Raw genomic sequence first — 16778 nt, forward strand, 5'->3', positions numbered from 1 at the left:
TCTCCTGCAGAGGCAAGTCCTCAAGCAAGATGTCTGCCCTCCCTGGGCCTCAGTTCCTCAGGAGAGAGGAAGCCTATGGTTGGGACTATGTCCTTGACCCTCAGGGTTCCCTGCAGCTGGTTCCAAGTGGACTTGGAGCAGGGGCTCTGGCCCAGCGCCTGGGCAAACATATTGTGGAGGACTAGGTGTGGGCCCTGCTTCTGGAGGGAGCAATTCATTCATTCATTCATTCATTCATTCATTCACTCATTCAGCAAATGCTTTTCACACCGTACCATGTGTTAAGCAGTTTTAGGTCTGGACACCCAACAAAAGCAAAACAGACACCAGCCCTACCTTGAGGGAGCCAATGATCTCCTAGGACAGTGGTCGGCAAACTGCGGCTCGCGAGCCGTGGTTTGCCGCTCTGTTGACTGAGTTTGCCGACCATGGTCCTAGGAGACAGAGACCTTAAGCAAATATATCTCCTCCCAGAGGAGATGTGGCAATGGGAAGAGTGGGGCGGAAAAGGGCGTGGCCCCAGCAAACTGGGGACAGTGAGTGTGCATTTGAGTGTCTGATGTTTCTCTGAATTGTACTCATGAATGTATGTGTGTTTGTATGTGTGTCTCTGGGTTTGTATGTGGTTAAGTGAGTGCGTCTGTATAAGGAGTGATCTGTATGTGTATATATTTGTGTGGGTGGGTGTTCACGTGCTATGTATAAGTCTCCGTGTGTGTGTATCCATGTATGTCTGTGGGTGAATCTGTACGTGGAGGTCTGTGTGTAAGTGGGAGGATGACCTGCTGGGAGCCTTGTTCAGAACGAACTGGTTTCTCAGAATGGGAGGTATCAATACTGAAACCAGAACTGCTGTGCACACTGGGACAGTGTGGGAGGCCAAAGCTGGGGTTCATTGCCCTCAGGATATCTGAGGGTGGGCCGCCCCTCTGAGAGGGGAGTATGACCCAAAGTTGGGGCAGGATGAAGGAACTGGCCAGCCAGGCCAGGGCTAAGCAAAAACCAGCCCCACAAGAGCCTGCCACAGGGGGCGGGCCAAATGCCCAGGGTTCTAGGAAGCCCTGGGCTATACAGCAGGAACTCTAAGGGGTCCAGGGGAGGGCGCAGGGTTGGGGTTGGCCAGACCTTGGTGTGCCTGTCATCTGCTTCTTAGCAACTGGATACCGTGGGCAGGGCTGAGCCTCGGTTTCCTGCTCTGTAAAATGGGGATAATCGTACCCCTGCCCAGTGCTGACCATCAGTAACAAATGCCCGGTGTTAAGCACAGAGCGGGTGTTCCACAGCTCCTCCGGTGAGGCTGGGGAGAAGGCGCCCATGGGGCCAGAGGGTATCGTATTCTCTTTGGGATGGAAATCATTAATAAGGAGAGCAAACATGATCTGTGCCTGAGCTAAGCACTTGGCATGAGCCATCTCAGGTAACCCTTCAACACCCCTGCTATTGCTTCCACAGCCCCTGGCAGGCCCTGCTGGGCGGACAAGACGAGGCCATCCTTCCCCTGGTCTCCCAGACGTGGGCTGGGTCAGGCTGCTTCTCCCATGGACACACCTCCCGGCCCTTCCAGAAGGGCACCCGTCCAGCCCCCTGGCCTTTCCCAGCCCCCAGGCTGCCTCTCACCCAGCATCACTTCATCAGCTAACATTTGGCAGGAGCGGCCATGGGATTGTGAAAGACTCTTCCTTTATTTACTGGGAGGCCTGGGGCACTTCCCTTCCCTTCTTGAACTTCAGTGTCTGTGAGGGGGGATTGGCAAGCAACACCTGGCCAAGGAGGTTCAGTGAGTGCTCACATGTGGAAGTGCTTTCAACACCACAAAGCCTTCCACACAGGTAAGGAAGTAGGTCTAGGGGGCACCCTTAAATGAGGTGCCTGAATGTCCATCAGTACCTCCTTCTCTCTTTGGGGAGAAGTCTCACAATTAGTCAACACACTGTGATGCTGGCTGCCAAACTCCCCTGCCCCCAGTCGGTGCCTCTCCTGCAGTTTGCTGGGGGGTGGGGGTAGGGGGTGGCCAGCACATCCCACCAGGAGTGGAGGCAGCGGAGCCAGCCAGGGCCTAAAGGTTTCAGGACCCGGAAGGTGATTTTCTAATTGTGAATTCATCCTGGCCACCAGCCCTGTCCCTTCCCCCAGAATCTCAGCCACAACAGCCTAGGTCTGTGGGTGACTCTGCCTAGCCTCCAGGCGCAGGTACCTCAAACGTTAAATGAAAGAAGAGTCCCTGCCTCTTCCCTGAAGAAGTTGAGGCTGGGGATCACTGGGGACTGGACCAAGGCCGGCTGCTCATTCACAGGTCACTTTCATCTTAGTCCAAACTACATGGGCCTCCCAGCTGGGGTTCATTGGCACTGCAGGGCAGCTCAGGAAGGGAGGATTCTGGGGCCCAGAGAAGAAAGTCACATGTCCAGGGCCGCACAGCTAGAGCCGCAGCTTGACCTGTGCCTTTCCCCAGGCTTCAGCCATGGGTGGATGTGGGTAACTACTAAATTACCACAGGTGTGGGCCTGCCCCGCAGGCACACTGGAGGGGAAAGAGCTGGAAGCCTAGTGCGGGGAGGACACCTGGCTGGGCCCACACACAAAGCTGGAGCCTGGTGAGTGGAGATGATGGAAGCCGGTGGACCGGGCTGCTTTCTAGCCGTGCACCTTTCGTCCATAGTAACGGGGATAATCTGCAAAAAGGCCACCGCTCATCTGGGAACCCTGAGGGTCAGCTGGGACCAGGCTTCCAAGCCACGCCCCCAATCAAACTGGCGGTCAGGCCCGGGCCTCACACCCCTGCTCCCCACGCAAACCTGACCCAGGTCTTGGTGGCTTTTAACCCAAGGGAGGTTCCCATGCGCCCCCCATTCCCCACCACCTGCCCCTGGAGCAACGCAGACCCCGAGGCTCTCCAAGACTTCTGGACCCTCTGGCCAACGGACCACAGGTGAGCAGCGCCCGGGGCTCCACCTTGAAGACCCGGTGGGGGAGGTGAGAAGCTGGAGGAAGGAGCCGCCCCGGCCCCCTCAGCCTCCTATCCCCGCACCCCGCACCTCTGAGTGGGCCCTCAGGCCAAAGCAGTTCCTTTGGAGGGGGAGGGTGCGGGGGGTGGGGGGGAGATGGAGTGTGGGGGGTGTTGCTCCAAGCCCACAGCCCGGCTTCTGAGAAGTCAGGAAGGCCGAATTAGGCACGCGCCCTCCCGCTCCATGAAAGGGCTGGTGAGGACCCCAAGCCCAGCAGGGCTCACAGAAAGCGCGCCCGACGTGTTTGCAGCCGGGGCCCTGGGGCCTCGCAGCTCAGGGCGTTGGCACTGCAGGGGCACAGGGAGAAGGGAAGGAGCCACCGCCCTGAGCCTCGGGCGCTCCCGTCCATGCGTCTGCAGCCCGGTCCAGAGCCCCATTCGGGCCGGCGTAGGGCCTCCGTCCCCCGGCTGCCTGTGCGGTCCCTGGGCCTGGATCTACGTCAGTCTGTGGGTTTGTCTCTGTGCCCATCTGGCTGTGGGTCTCTCTGGCCACCTCCCGCTCTCCGTGGGCGGGCTGTCCGGCCGCCGCCCGCCCCTGGCCTGGAGCGCCATCTCGTGGGCACGTGAAGAGTTGCCGCGGCCCGCGGCCAGGCCAGCTGCAGGTTAGCTCCTGGCCCGGAGCTGGGGAAGGTCCCGGAGGGGCGGGGAAAAGAGGGGCGGCCAGCGGCTGTGGGAACCCGGTGATTGAGGAGTGGGTGAGGGGTGGGGCGAGTGGATCTGCGCCTCCAGAGCCCAAAAGGAGCGCCAAGGGAAAACCAATGCATTCAGTGCGGGGTGACCGCTGCACTCCCCAGGGCGCCCCGGGGAGAGCCCGGAGAGCACCCAGAGCTCAGGATCCTTTCCCTTTGCCCCTTCCCCGGGCCGCGGGTCTCCCCTCTGCTGCCCAGTCCTCGCTGGACCCTGCCTGCTCCAAACTTTGGGACCCAGGACCATGAAGGAGGCGACGGAGTGGGACTGGATTTGGGGTACTTGCCAAAGGTGGGGAGGAAGGCAGGCGCAGAGTTTCAACCTTGGTCTCACAGAGACTGCGCCTCTTGAACCATCCTAGGCCTGGGAAATTGGGGGTGGGGGTGGGCTCGAGCTGCGTGTTCACCTGTGGGTGTCCTGGTGTCACCAAGCTAAATGCGCCCTGTGGCTCAAGGGGTGTCCTGCGTGGGCGTTCGCATTACGCTGGGGAGGTGGCCCCAATTGCACGCCCTTTGGCAGGACAGGGCCAGCTACTCGATTCCTCCGCCGCAGGATTTGTTTGAGGGGTGAAGGGTGGGGGAGGAAGAAATAGCTTGAAAGCTCGGGACACTCGGATTAACCGAAGGGAAATGAGGTCCCAGGTCTCGAAATCCTTGCTGCTTAGCCGCTGGGGGTCCCACGGAGCCCCTACACCCACACCTCCAGGCACAGTTCACAATCTGCACAGTACAGAGGGTGCACAGTACAGAGGGTGCACAGTACAGAGGGTGCACAGTACAGATGGTGCACAGTACGGATGGTGCACAGTACAGAGGGTGCACAGTACAGAGGGTGCACAGTACGGATGGTGCACAGTACAGAGGGTGCACAGTACGGAGGGTGCACAGTACGGAGGGTACACAGTACAGAGGGTGCACAGTACGGAGGGTGCACAGTACGGAGGGTGCACAGTACGGATGGTGCACAGTACGGAGGGTGCACAGTACAGAGGGTGCACAGTATGGATGGTGCACAGTACGGAGGGTGCACAGTACAGAGGGTGCACAGTACGGATGGTGCACAGTACGGATGGTGCACAGTACAGAGGGTGCACAGTACAGAGGGTGCACAGTACAGATGGTGCACAGTACAGAGGGTGCACAGTACGGATGGTGCACAGTACGGATGGTGCACAGTACAGAGGGTGCACAGTACAGAGGGTGCACAGTACAGAGGGTGCACAGTACGGATGGTGCACAGTACGGATGGTGCACAGTACAGAGGGTGCACAGTACGGATGGTGCACAGTACGGATGGTGCACAGTACGGATGGTGCACAGTACAGAGGGTGCACAGTACAGAGGGTGCACAGTACAGATCATGCACAGTATAGAATGTGCACAGTACAGATCGTGCAAGTACAGATCGTGCGCAGTACAGATCATGCACAGTATAGAATGTGCACAGTACAGATCGTGCACAGTATAGATCGTGCACAGTACAGATCGTGCAAGTACAGATCGTGCGCAGTACAGATTGTGCACAGTATAGAATGTGCACAGTATAGAATGTGCACAGTACAGATAGTGCACAGTACAGATTGCACACAGTCTATGTGCACCATTCCCTCTCAGGCCGCACGGCTCCAAAGCACAGGGCCCGTTGTGACACATCACACCACCAACAGTCTCAGCGACCCCGTCACCCCAAACATGCCCTCCACACACGTCCTCGCGCTAGCGATTCTGCCGTCTAGGGCCCCCGGAGCCAGGCCCTCACGGGTTAAGGAGGCCTTGGGGCACCGGAGCGGCGGGACGCGAGGAGCCTGGGCTAATTGGCAACCCCGGGAACAAAGAGGGCTGAAAGGGGGTGGCTTAATTGGGCCAGGAAGCGGCCTGGCCTTTGTCTGGGGCGAGGTCCCGCCGGCCGCGCGGTTCCCGCAGCCGAACTCAGGCTCGCAGCTGTGACCCAGCGGAGCGCTTCGGGAGCGACTCCAGGAGGGGACGTGCGCGGCGGGAGGCGGGGAAATGGGGAACAAGTCTGCACACTGCGCGGGGCTGCGGGCCTCTGGGGTCTCCCGCAACGACGCCGCCCCGCCCCGCCCCGCCCTTGCAGCGACCCTCCCGGGGTTGGCTCCCCACTGTGCCCGCGGCTCCGGTCTGTGCTTCCCCCTGGTGTCCGCAGCACGCTCCGCAGGCGGCTGTAAACCCGCAGCCTTTCCCTCTCCTAGACGTGCAGCCGGTGAGAAACTCCAAGAGGCCAACGCGCTCCTGCTGCTCTTTGAATCTTGGAAGCGTTTTGTTGTTGTTTTTTTCCCTTCCCCAAACCCTGTCGAATAAGTACACTGTCGATGAGGGGTTCTATCTGAGCCGAGAAAGGGGTCTCAGCCCCGTCCTTGGACTGCCCCGTTCGCTGTTCCGCCGCCTGAAGGTCAGCGGCAGGGGCGCCGGCACCCGTTCTGGGGGCTGGGACAGACTCCGGGGCCCTTCCGCTTGTTCCCTGGCCGAGACCCCAGCAAAGGCAGCGGGGTCAGGGGCCAGCTCCCTCCCTGGAAAGGCCGCATCGCTCTCTTTCCTGGCCACTGTGTTGGCCCAGGAAGCTGTCTTGGGAGCTTGGAGGCCCAGATACTGTGAGTTCCACCTCCACCTCCACCTTCTCCGTATCACCGACCCCGGTGTCCCTGGTGGGGTGAGGGCCAGTGCCTGCCGCCCTCCAAAGTGCCAAGGCGGACAGCCTGCCGGGCCAGGGCATCCCAGACCCCCAAGGCTTAAAGAGGAGGAACTGGGGCTCTAGATAAAGAGATCAGACCGATGGTTGCCAGAGGGGGAGGGTTGGGTGACTGCATGAGCCTGGTGAAGGGATTAAGTACAAATCTGTGGGATGTAAAGGGCAGCGTAGGGAAGGAATAGAGTCAGTAATGTTGTGATAACGTATGTATGGTGCCAGGTGGATATGGAAATATCGGGGGACTACTTTGTAAAGTATGGTTGCCTGACCACTATGCTGTACACCGGAAACGAATAGAAAATAGTATTGAATGTAAAAAAAAAAAGTCACACAAAAAAAGAAAGAAAAAGAGGAGAGAACTGGGGGCTCAGTGACGGAGAGACCATTGCGGGAGTGGGGGGGGGGGGGTTGAGGGAGAGACTGACGGTCCAGCTCCTACCCCTTCCCACTGCTGGTATTCGGGGCCGCAGGTGCCTGCTGGCTGGGCGACGAGGCGAGAAGGTGCCGCCCAGGCCAGCTCCCAGGGTGGGGGCCGGAGGCAGCGGTCCTGGCCGGAGCGTCTGGGGAAGGATCGGCCTCATGGAGACGGACACAGTGGGACCCCCAGAGAGAGTCCCAGCCAGGCCCGTTATGATACAGGGGAAACCGAGGCAGGAAGGGAATGGCCTGTTGGCCCGCACCCCCACCCCTCCCAGGGAGTCAGAAAAGTCACACGGGAGAACTCTGAGGCTGAACGTTGCCACTGGACTCAACAGCCTTGAGGCTCAGGAGGTAGAGATGGAAAAGAGTCCTAGGGTCTGCGGTATTCGGGGGACCACGGCCAAACCTCTCCTGGGAGGGGAGAGAGGGATCGCCCGCCTGGCCAGCCCCACCGACTCAGAGGCGCTAAAAGGGGTCGCGTTTCCACGAGGGCGCCCCAGAAAGGGAGCCGGAGTGCGCGGAGTGGGAGGGGCGCCGGCAGCGGCGAGTGGCCAGCAGAGGGAGCCCGGCCCCCGGCCTGGGGCGCGGTCCGCGCTGGGAGCTCCGGGGGCTCCAGGCTCGGGGCGGCTCGGCGCCTCCCGGCCCAGCGCGTGGCCCGCGCCGGCGCCGCCGGCTCCGCAGCTCCGCCTGCGCCCGAGCCGCGCCGCCGCCCCGGGGGTGCCGCCGCCGCCGAGCCGGGCGCCCAGCCTTCGGTCTCCGCCTCCGGCCCCGCCTAGCTCCCCCGCCGCCCCCAGCCCCGCGCCCCACAGAGCGCACAGCGCCGCCGTTCACTTCGCACTGTAGCGTTTTATTGTTTTCTCGCGTTTTATTGTTTTGTCTCGTTTGTTCGTTTTTGTTGTTGTTGTTTCATCTCGCTCCGCTCCGGAGAGAAAAGTGAAAACCTGAGGTGGAGCCCGCGGGCCGGGCGAGCAAAGCCGGGGCCGAGGCCCGAGGGGCCGAAGGGGTGGGAGCTCTTCCGGGGGCGGGGCCTTCTGCCGCCGCGGCCCCCCAGCCCTGTACAACATAGATGCTCACGTAAAATGAAAAAAATTAAATGCTATGAGTTAATCTCCAAATATTCTGTACACAGCAATGTACACCTTTGAATAAATTAATACCAATTTGCATATTCTGGGAATCTTAAAGCATATTTACACAAATTACCATTTATTTCATAAATATCTTTTTTTTTTTCCCCTGGGGACTCAAGGCAGAAGTGCCACTCCCTCCGCTGACCCAGAGGGTGGCAGGGGCTCCTGGCTCTTGGGGGAAGGGGTGCAAGGACTAAAAGAAACGGCCCCGCCCTGCTCTGACTTCGGTCTTCCCGGACCCCAGCATCCCTCAGCCCCGGTTCTCAGGCGGTCCAGGCGGGAGGCCAGGGCCTCTGGGCCGCCCTCGGAAGCCCCCCCTCACCCCTGCACCTTCTGGCTCCTGAAGGGACCGCTGGGCTGGGGGTGAGGTCTCCCCCAGCGCAGGAGGACCCGGACAAGGCCCCCACGGGGACACCTGGACACGGGAGCAAACCTGGACCGGTCCAGGGGCTCCAGAGCGACTGTGATCCCGGAGCCGGGCTCCTCGTGGGGGCCAGGGACGTGTCCCGGCCCCCGCCGGCTGGCCGGGGCTCTCTCTGGCTCGGCCGCTCCTTTATTTAAATAAATACCCATTCCGTGTGTGCAGGTCCCAGCAGCAGGAGCAGGCAGCCCGGGGGGCCGGCGGGGCAGCGGAGCAGCCGGGCGCCGTCACTTGGGAGACTCCCTGCCGGGGGAGAGGGCTCGCTGGCTCTCCAGCCCACTCACCAGTCTCTGGATGCTCTGCAGTTCGCTGGCCGCCTCTTTGGCCGAGCCGCCGGGCGACAGGGCTCCGCGGGGCGGGGCCCCCACCTTGCGGAGAGCCAGCTCGGGCGGCGGGCTGGGCTCCCGGCTGCCGCCCGCGGCCTTGGAGCCCTCGGCCGCCAGCCCGGCGGCGAGCAGGCTGGTGCTGGGCGGGATGGTGACCGGGATCTGGTAGGGGCTGAAGCGCAGGCGGGGCCGGGCACTGCCCAGGAAGGGGCTCCGGGAGAGGGAACCGGCGGCGGCGGCAGCGGCGGCGGCAGCACTGGTGGCCGGTAAAGCGGAGGCGGCGGCCGCGGCGGCGGCCATGTAGGTGTAGGGGTAGGGGAAGAGGCCTCCGAAAGTGGGCATCGGGATTCCCTGGAAGAAAAAGGGCACAACGAGAGGTTAGGCACGAGGCGTCTGAGGGTGAGCTACAGTTCGGACTCCTTCCCGCTGTGTTGGGAATAGAAGGCCAGAGCTCAGGTCACTGTGCCCCAGGCAGCACAGGTAGGCAGGAGCCGCAGGCCCACGGCCAACCCAGTGAGAAGGGGAGCTCACTTCAGGTGGACACGAAGCTCGGTGCCAGTCTGCGAAAGGCAAGGACATGCCAGGCCGCTGGACTGGCCGAGGCAAAGGCCCAGAGGGAGGACGCGGGGCAGGCGTGGGTCCAGGTGGCAAGCGGGCGGCTGTGGCTGTCTCGGGAAGTTCTGCTCACTTAGAATAGTGTCCTCCCCAGCCCTGCTCTCTGCAGGTGCCCCAAAGGGTGGAGGAAGCCCGGGCAGGGGGCGGGGGAGGAGCTTTGTCAAGTCTCCCTCTGCCTGCCCACCTGCTCAGAGGTCTCCGCCCGGGCGGGAGGAGGGCGCAGGTGCCAATCAGTTTATAAACTGGCCCGAATATTCCGTAAAGAACTCCTGGCGGCACCTCAGTGGCAGCTGAGGAAGGAATGCGGTCTTTGCCTGTGGAAAGCACAGGAGCCAGGAAACCTTGGATAAACACCACCTGAGGCCCGACTTTTGGATTATGTGACCTTTGAAATAGTGGCTCCCGCCCCAGAGTCTGTGGGTACGGGGAGGAGGGCAGGGAGCGGACTGTGCTGGGCTGCTAGGGAGACACAGGCCTGGCTCAGGCGGGAAGAGAAAAAGAAGTAGCTTAGTCAGAAATGAAAAGATACCCTTCCTAGAAGGTCAAGCCCTACTGGGCACTCAGGCCTGGCATTCCAAGTTGGGAGAAGGGAGGTTGGCATCAGCTCTCCCCACTTGGCTCTACCCGATGGCCAGGGGTGGGCTACCCTCGCTCGGGTACTTAACTCCCAGCCGCGTACCAAGGGATGCCTCCTGAGTGCTGGGCACTCTCACCCCGGCCTTGCACCTGTTGACCAGGCTGTGTCTAGAAGCCGTGACTTCCCCATGACCTCTACGATGCCCATGCTGGTCACCAGAATTTGTCTGGGGAAGACGCATTCACATACATGCAGAATCAAGGGTTCAGATCCCACCTCCAGGCCCTGAACTCTTATTTTCCAGATGCTTCCTTGCCAGCTCAGAGCCCTAGGTAGGTGATGTTAGTGCCTCAAACACTCCCCCGCCCCACTACGCTGTTTAAAACCTATTTCAGCATCTCCTCCCCCACTTGAAAAACATTTGCTTCTGAACCAAAGGAGCCCTCTCAGACCCGAACTCCTATTTTCCTTCCCGTTAGATATGATCTCAAGGGTTCAATTTGCCAGAAACCTCAGAGGGGAGAAAATGAATGAAGAGAATCCAAATCTTTCCACAGGGAATATTCCACCCAAGCGACCAAAGAGGCCGCACCCCTCATCAGATCTCCTCATTTTGCTGTTGGCCACAGTTTAATAAGCTCCCCCCTGGGAGCTCAGGATTTCCACCTGGGCCTGGGGAGCTGAGCTCCTTTCCCCCCCCCCCCCCCCGCCAGATGTGTGGCTGGGGGAGTGTGGAGACCCAAGGTGGGATCAGGAACAGCCCTGTCCTCTGTCAGGTCAGAGGACTTCCTGGAGGGCCTGGAAAACACATCTGGAGGTGGGTCGTTCTGGTGGTCAGTTGTCCAGGAAATACTGGACAATATTTCCCTCCTTTCTTGGTCCAGCCACCGTGGCCCTTCAGGGACTGACAGGGAGCCGGGGGTCTTTGTTCCCAAGGAAAAAGGCCAGAGGCCAGGAAAGTGGACTTCCCAAAAGCCAGGGGCAGCCCCAGTCTGTCAAACAGGAAGAATCTAATGGGTGCTTCATCTTATTGTTATTAATAAGGAAATGGGCCCAGAGAGGGTCAGGGACTTGCCCAAGGTCACACAGCAGTCGGAGGAGCACCCTGGCCAGACCCTGGACCTACAGTCGTGGTATTCCCGAACTAGGTGTCCTAGAGTGTATTTCAGGCCTTCCCAGGACAGGGTCCTTGCCCACTACAGCACCTCAAGCCCTGTGCCCACCCCTGCCCCCCGCATTGCTTCTCCTCCCTCCATTGCGATGCCACCAGATCACAGGCCTTACCTGAGATGCCAGCATGTGCTGGGAGAGGTGGAACGGGAAGGGCGCGGCGGTGCTTGCTGCACTGACGGTGGGGCCCAGCCCGCTTGCGTCCAGCCCGGTGGTGGCCCCTGGCCCGCCTCCGCCACCGCCACCGCCTGCCACGGAGGCCAGCAGGTGGCCCATGCCCATGGCGGAGAAGGCGCCAGGGCCCATGGCGAACTGTCCCGGGTGCAGAAAGAGCGGCTGGCCGGCCCCCAGGGGCCCGAAAAACTGCTGCCCATGCAGATGGCCGGAGAAAGCCAGTCCCGGGAGGTGGCCGGTGCCCAGGGGGGACGCACTGTCTGTCTGTACCACCAGCGGTGCCAGGCTGGGCTCCTTGCCCTCACCCGCCTCCTTGCGCCCCTCGTCCTTCCTCCTGGCTTCCGCCCGCTCCTTCTCTAGGCTCCGCAGACCGAATGGGCTGTCCCCGCCGCTCTCGGCCGGCTCCTTGCCCCTCTCCGGGCTGCGCCGCTCCCGGCTGCGCTCAGGTTCGGTCAAGCGAGGGGGGCTGCTGCCGTCCAGGGCCGGGCTGCGGCCCAGCGCAGGTCCCGCGCGCTCCTCGCTCAGCCTCTCGGGTTCTGGGTCGCTGTCTGCGGCCAACGACTTGTCCTCGGCTGCAGGGGAGAGAGGACAGGCGGGGTGACAGGGGCCGGGAACAGACAAAGTCAGGGCTCTCCCTGTCGGGGGCGGGTCCGAGAGACTTGGAAAGGCCCGCTGTCTGGGAGAGCAAGTGGAAGGCTTCTAGATCCTCGTGGGGCCAGGGGCAGCGGCAGGTCACCTAATCCAAGACCCCTTCTGCACTGAGCCTTGCGGTTCCCTTCACTGCCAGCGGCGCGCGGCGCCAGGAACGCGGCTCGGAGTCCAGGCGGATCTGGGGCCTCAGGGACGGGTCTCCTGGGGCCTCCAAACCCCAGGCGCTTGCCAGGGCCTTCAGGCTACCCTGACTCGGAGCAAAGAGCCAGCCCGCGCTCTGAGGAAACCCTCCCGTCCCCCTTCCCCCGCCTCCGGTGGGTTCTACCGCCCGGCCCTCACCTCGGGTCCGGTGCAGGCGGAGGGGACTCGGGGCTGCCCCCGGGGACTGCGGCGGGTCCCGTGTGGGGGGAGGGTCGCAGGACGAGGCGTCCGACTCGGCGCCGTCGCGCTCCGGCTTGCAGTGCTCCTCGTACAAGCGCAAAGAAGGCAGCGTCAGCTGCTTCCTGGGGATGGGCAGAGGGAGCGGGTCAGAGGGGAGCGCACCCACCCCCACGCCCCGCTACAGGCACCCCCCGCGGATGGGTCCCGCGCGCCCCTCACCTTTTCTCCCTCCTGCCGTTCCCGGTGTCCCGGAAGCCCTTGGCGAACGGGTTGTTGTCGATCTTCAGCTGTGTGATCTGCGGGGACCGAGAGGGCGGTGCCAGGTCAGGATGCAGCTCTTCCAGCCCGGCCTGGGGCACCCGGAGGGCAGCGGCTCCGAGGAGAGCCGGGGAGTGACCACTTGATACCCTCCCGCCTGGGATGTGCAGCCCTGGCACCAAGGCGAGGTGTGGCTGGCAGGCGGGCCTCTCAGAAAGCCACAGGGTCTCTCCTCCTCCAAAGCGTTCGAGGTAGAGCCGCTCAGCTTGCACACACAGGCCCGAAGCTGGGCGCACAGCGTGGGATCTGTCCCAGCCCGCCCGCAGGCACACAGGCCCCGGCGCGCCCACTCGGGCACCTGAGCAGACAGCGGGCACGCAGGCCGCAGGAACATAAAGACAAGTCACGCTCACGGCCCGCACACGCAGGCGCGCGCGGACAAAGCAAGTGCCCGCAGAACAAACAAGTAAACATGCTTCCACACGCCCCAAATGGTGCACGCATCCCGGAGCGCACACAGCGGTTCACAGGTTCACAAAGCCAGACAGAACGACAGCCAGGACACCCGCACACTCTCCTTCACCGGAGGGTTATACACACCGAATGGACCGACGCGGTGGTGCTTTGCCCCTTTCGAAAGAGGGAGTAGAAAGGCAGAAAGCGGGGGTGGGGATGGGGGGCGGGGGGCTTTGGCTGGAAGGAAAAGTCTCTAAGCGCCTCCCAAGTGGCCCGGGGCCTGGACGGGCCCAAAGGTGGTGGCCTTGGGGGCTGTCACCTGCCCGATCCCTGGCTTCGCCGGGAGAGAGAAAACTGGGCCCCAGGTTCTCAGCATCGAGAGCGCCTGGGCACATTGCCTAGGGCCGCTCTCTCTTCATTTAAATTCCCATCCCCGAGCCAAGAAATAAACGAATGAAATGTAAAATTGTCAGCGGGGCCCCGTCTCTGCTAATTGCTAAGTAAACATCCCCACCCCGTGGAGAGTGCCCAGCTGTTGCACGCCCCAGGGAGCGTGTACGTGCGTGTTGTGGGCTCGGGAGGGAGCCTGGGGGTTTCGGTGGGCACTGGGCGCACCGAGGACAGACGTGGTGCTGGGGAGTGGGCTGTGAGGGAGCGGGGCGGGTTGGGGGGGCCTGCGGGCGGAGGTACGAGGAGTGCTGCCCGCTGCCCACCGCACCTTGTCGTTCTGGTAGGCAGTGACTGCGATGAAGTCGGTCTCGGGGAACACGTAGGTGCGGAAGGTGCTGTAGGGCAGCTTCAGGATGTCGTTGGCTCTCACGATGTGGAAGCGCGGCTGGTACTTGTGCATGGAGTTCAGGATGGTCTGCGGGGAGGGTGCGGTCAGCGGCAGCCCCCGCCTTCCGCGGAGATTTCCACTCTCTGGGGACCCTACCTCTCTCAAGCCCTGTCTCTCACCCGGTTCTGCTTTCTCTACGCCCCCCCCTCCCCTGCCTTTGCTATTTTCTCCTGTGTGTTTTCTCCCCCTGCTCTTTTTTCTCGTTTATAATTCTTTTCAGTCTGTTTTCTTTATCACAGTTTCTCTCTCCGTTTAAAAAATATTTACCCGAGGTGAAAACAGAAATGAAACAACGTAAAAACCCTCCACAACTCCACTCTTCACCCCTCTTCCTAGGCTCACTGCTAAGCCCTAGGACACCCACGGAGAGAAGATGGGGGACTTGGAGGACTTACCAGCTGCCCTAACTACTTGCCCCATGAACTCCCCCTCCCGTTAGCTGGGGCCCGGCTTAGGCGGAAGCAGAGAGAACCTCCAAACTCCCTCCTGCCGGTCTGCGTCCCACTGTGGGGAGAGGGTCTCAGAGAGGGCAGGGAGGGGCGGATGTAACGTTTAAATCTCCTAGTTTGGGCGCGGAAAGGTGAAAACAAGCTGAGGTCATGGGCAGGTCTTCCAAGCTCAACACCTAAAGGCCAGCGGCTGCGGAGGGAGCCCCAACCGCACCTGCATCCTCTGGTCTCCAGGAAGGGCCTTCCCCAGGCCTGACCAAGCCCAGAGGGTGAGCGGCATGGGACTCACCCGCCCCTAACCTGCCTTTCCCCAGGCTCACAGAGCAGAGCCGCCGGGCCCAGGCCCAGCCGGCAGAAACCACAGGGCAAGAGCCCTGGACAGGGGCACCCCGGATTCTGCCAGCGCTCCCCTCTGGGGAGTTGGCCTGCCTCTCGCTTGAACCCTGGGCTGCAGGGCTAGCTGCGGTCTCCGGCCCCCCAGCCCCAAGCCTGCCCCACACTCACGAAGCCGTGTTTGTCGGAGATGTTGTTGGTCAGCTTCAGCTTGTGAAAGGCCACCGGCTTGGCCATCCACTGCTCTCCCGTGGCCGGGCTGTCCGGGTGGATGTACATGCGTTTGGGCATCTCCGGGTCGGCCTTCCCGGCCACCATCCAGCGCGAATTGTGGAATTTGTAGCGGCAGTCGTCGGCGGCCACGATGTCCATCAGCAGGATGTATTTGGCCTTCTTGTCCAGGCCGCTGACTCGCACCTTGAAGGGAGGAAACATCCGCCTGCGAGGAAGGGAAAGGGGAGACGCCTGGGGCCCGGCTCTGTGTCCCTGGACTCTCTCCCCGGGGACACACACCACGGCCTGGAGCTCCCGCACCTGGGTTTCCCTCCGGTGGCTGTTGTGCCCCCTTACTGCTGCCTGGGAGACCCCACCTGTGGCTGTTCCCGTGGAAAATCCCATTTCTTGTTAGACCCTATGCTCGGGTCTAGGAACCCTTTCACCCTCATCTGAGAGGACGGCCAATGTCCAGGCAAGAGATCCAGAGCCTCCGCAAACACAGCCGCTTCTCCGGGCCTCCCTGAAATTCGCTCTGGGGGCACACCCACGGGGACAGCAGCTCCCGGGAACACCTTCAGAGGGTGCGTGTTTGGGGCCCTGGGTGACAGTGCCCCACAAGGACCCTGCCCCTCCAGTTCCAGGGAAGAGGGCCGCCTGCGGCCTGGGGAAGGGCCGAGGGCGGGGGACGGCAGCCTCCTTTCGGCTTCAAGGCCGGGGCCGTGCGTGTCCAGGGCTCCGTGCTCCTGGGCCCCAGGAGGCTCCGGGCGGGTCAGGGCTGCGGCCGGGCTGGCTCCGCGGGCGCTGTCGGGACCCGGGACCCGAGCGAGCGGTCGGGCCGAACCAGCGGGGCAGCCTGGGTCTAGCAGGGTGCGGGTGCCATTCTGGGCTCCAGGGTCGGAAGAAAGTCCGGGAGACGCCGGGTCTCCCCGAGCTCCAGCCAGACCGGGAGGCGGGAGAGCAAGGCCGCGAGGCCAGATTGCAGCCGAGACCTCGGAGCCGCGGGCCTCCGAGGGCCGGGACTATTCTTTAGGAGCACGTTTTCGTTTTACTTCATTCGGGAGAGTCTGATGTTTCAGTTCTTTAAAGATCGCTCGGTGCCAAACGAGAAAAGTCACTTGGTTGTCTGTGGGGCGAAGCGTGGCGCCGGCCCGAGCCGGGAGCGCCGGGCGGCAGGCTCGGCGCAGGCGGGTGCTGTCGGGTCCCCCAGCCCAGCCCGCCCGCGCGCGCGCCCCCCGGCCGGCGGGCCGCCTACCTCCCGGACTTGGTGATGACCATCTCGGTGCCCAGCTTGTGGAACTGGTCCCACAGCTCTTTGGCTTCCAGCGTCACCTTGGGGTCGTCCTCCACCTCGTCCTCGGGCTCCAGGCTCTTAAGCGAGCGTAGATGCGCGGCGGGCGGGTGCGGGCCGAGTGCCGAGACGTGCAGCCCCGCCTCGGCCGCCGCTGCCGCCGCCGCCGCCGCCGCCGCCGCCCCCGCCAGGCCCGGGTCGGGCAGAGGCTTGGCCAGCGCGCCGGGCGGCAGCGCGAGCGCCGGGAAGAAGGAGGGCTGCGCCGCCGCCAGGAAGGCGGACATGGGGAAGTCGGCCGGCCGCGGCGCGTGGAACGGGTGGTAAGCCATGGCGCTGGCCGCCAGCGCCGGCTCTCTCATCGGGACATCCGGCCCAGGCGCCTGGGGGCCGGGGCCGGGGGCGCGGGGCTGGGACCCCCGGCCCGGGCGGCGGCGCGCGAGTTGGAAGGGCGACCCGGGTGGCGAGCGCGGCGGCGGCTCCTCCCGCTCCCCGTCCGGCGCGCAGCGAGGGGCGCGGGGCTCTGAGCGCGGGGGTGGCGGGGGCTCTGCGCGGGGCTGGGCTGGGCTGGCCCGCTCCGGCGCCGGTGACCACGCGCGACTGGTTAGATCTTGTCGTGATCTCTGGGAAACTGTGACTATCTCACATGTCCTGCCCTGCTCGGATCCCCTGCGCTAACGAG

The 16778-nt window shown here is 62.8% G+C and overlaps 1 protein-coding gene across 1 annotated transcript; it reads right to left on the minus strand.

Moving 5' to 3' along the window:
- Positions 1-7648: 7648 nt before the first annotated feature.
- Positions 7649-16741, minus strand: TBX2 (T-box transcription factor 2). Its single transcript, XM_079796994.1, has 7 exons — positions 16064-16741; positions 14767-15034; positions 13694-13840; positions 12481-12557; positions 12220-12383; positions 11170-11801; positions 7649-9044 (listed from the first exon to the last, which is right to left on the minus strand). The coding sequence occupies exons 1-7, from the start codon at positions 16456-16458 to the stop codon at positions 8595-8597; spliced, it is 2133 nt and encodes a 710-aa protein (XP_079653120.1). The 5' UTR covers positions 16459-16741; the 3' UTR covers positions 7649-8594.
- Positions 16742-16778: the final 37 nt, after the last annotated feature.

This window comes from Cnephaeus nilssonii (genome assembly GCF_951640355.1).
Source record: "Cnephaeus nilssonii genome assembly, chromosome: 19".
Taxonomy (NCBI): domain Eukaryota; kingdom Metazoa; phylum Chordata; class Mammalia; order Chiroptera; family Vespertilionidae; genus Cnephaeus; species Cnephaeus nilssonii.

Bases quoted from the DNA above. Each gene is read 5' to 3' on its own strand.
- TBX2 (XM_079796994.1), bottom strand. From the start codon at position 16,458: ATGAGAGAGCCGGCGCTGGCGGCCAGCGCCATGGCTTACCACCCGTTC. The intron at 13,841-14,766 runs GTGAGTGTGGGG...CCCTCCCCGCAG, and splicing joins TCTCCGACAAACACGGCTTC to ACCATCCTGAACTCCATGCA. The intron at 12,384-12,480 runs GTGAGGGGCGCG...GCCCATCCCCAG, and splicing joins AACGGCAGGAGGGAGAAAAG to GAAGCAGCTGACGCTGCCTT.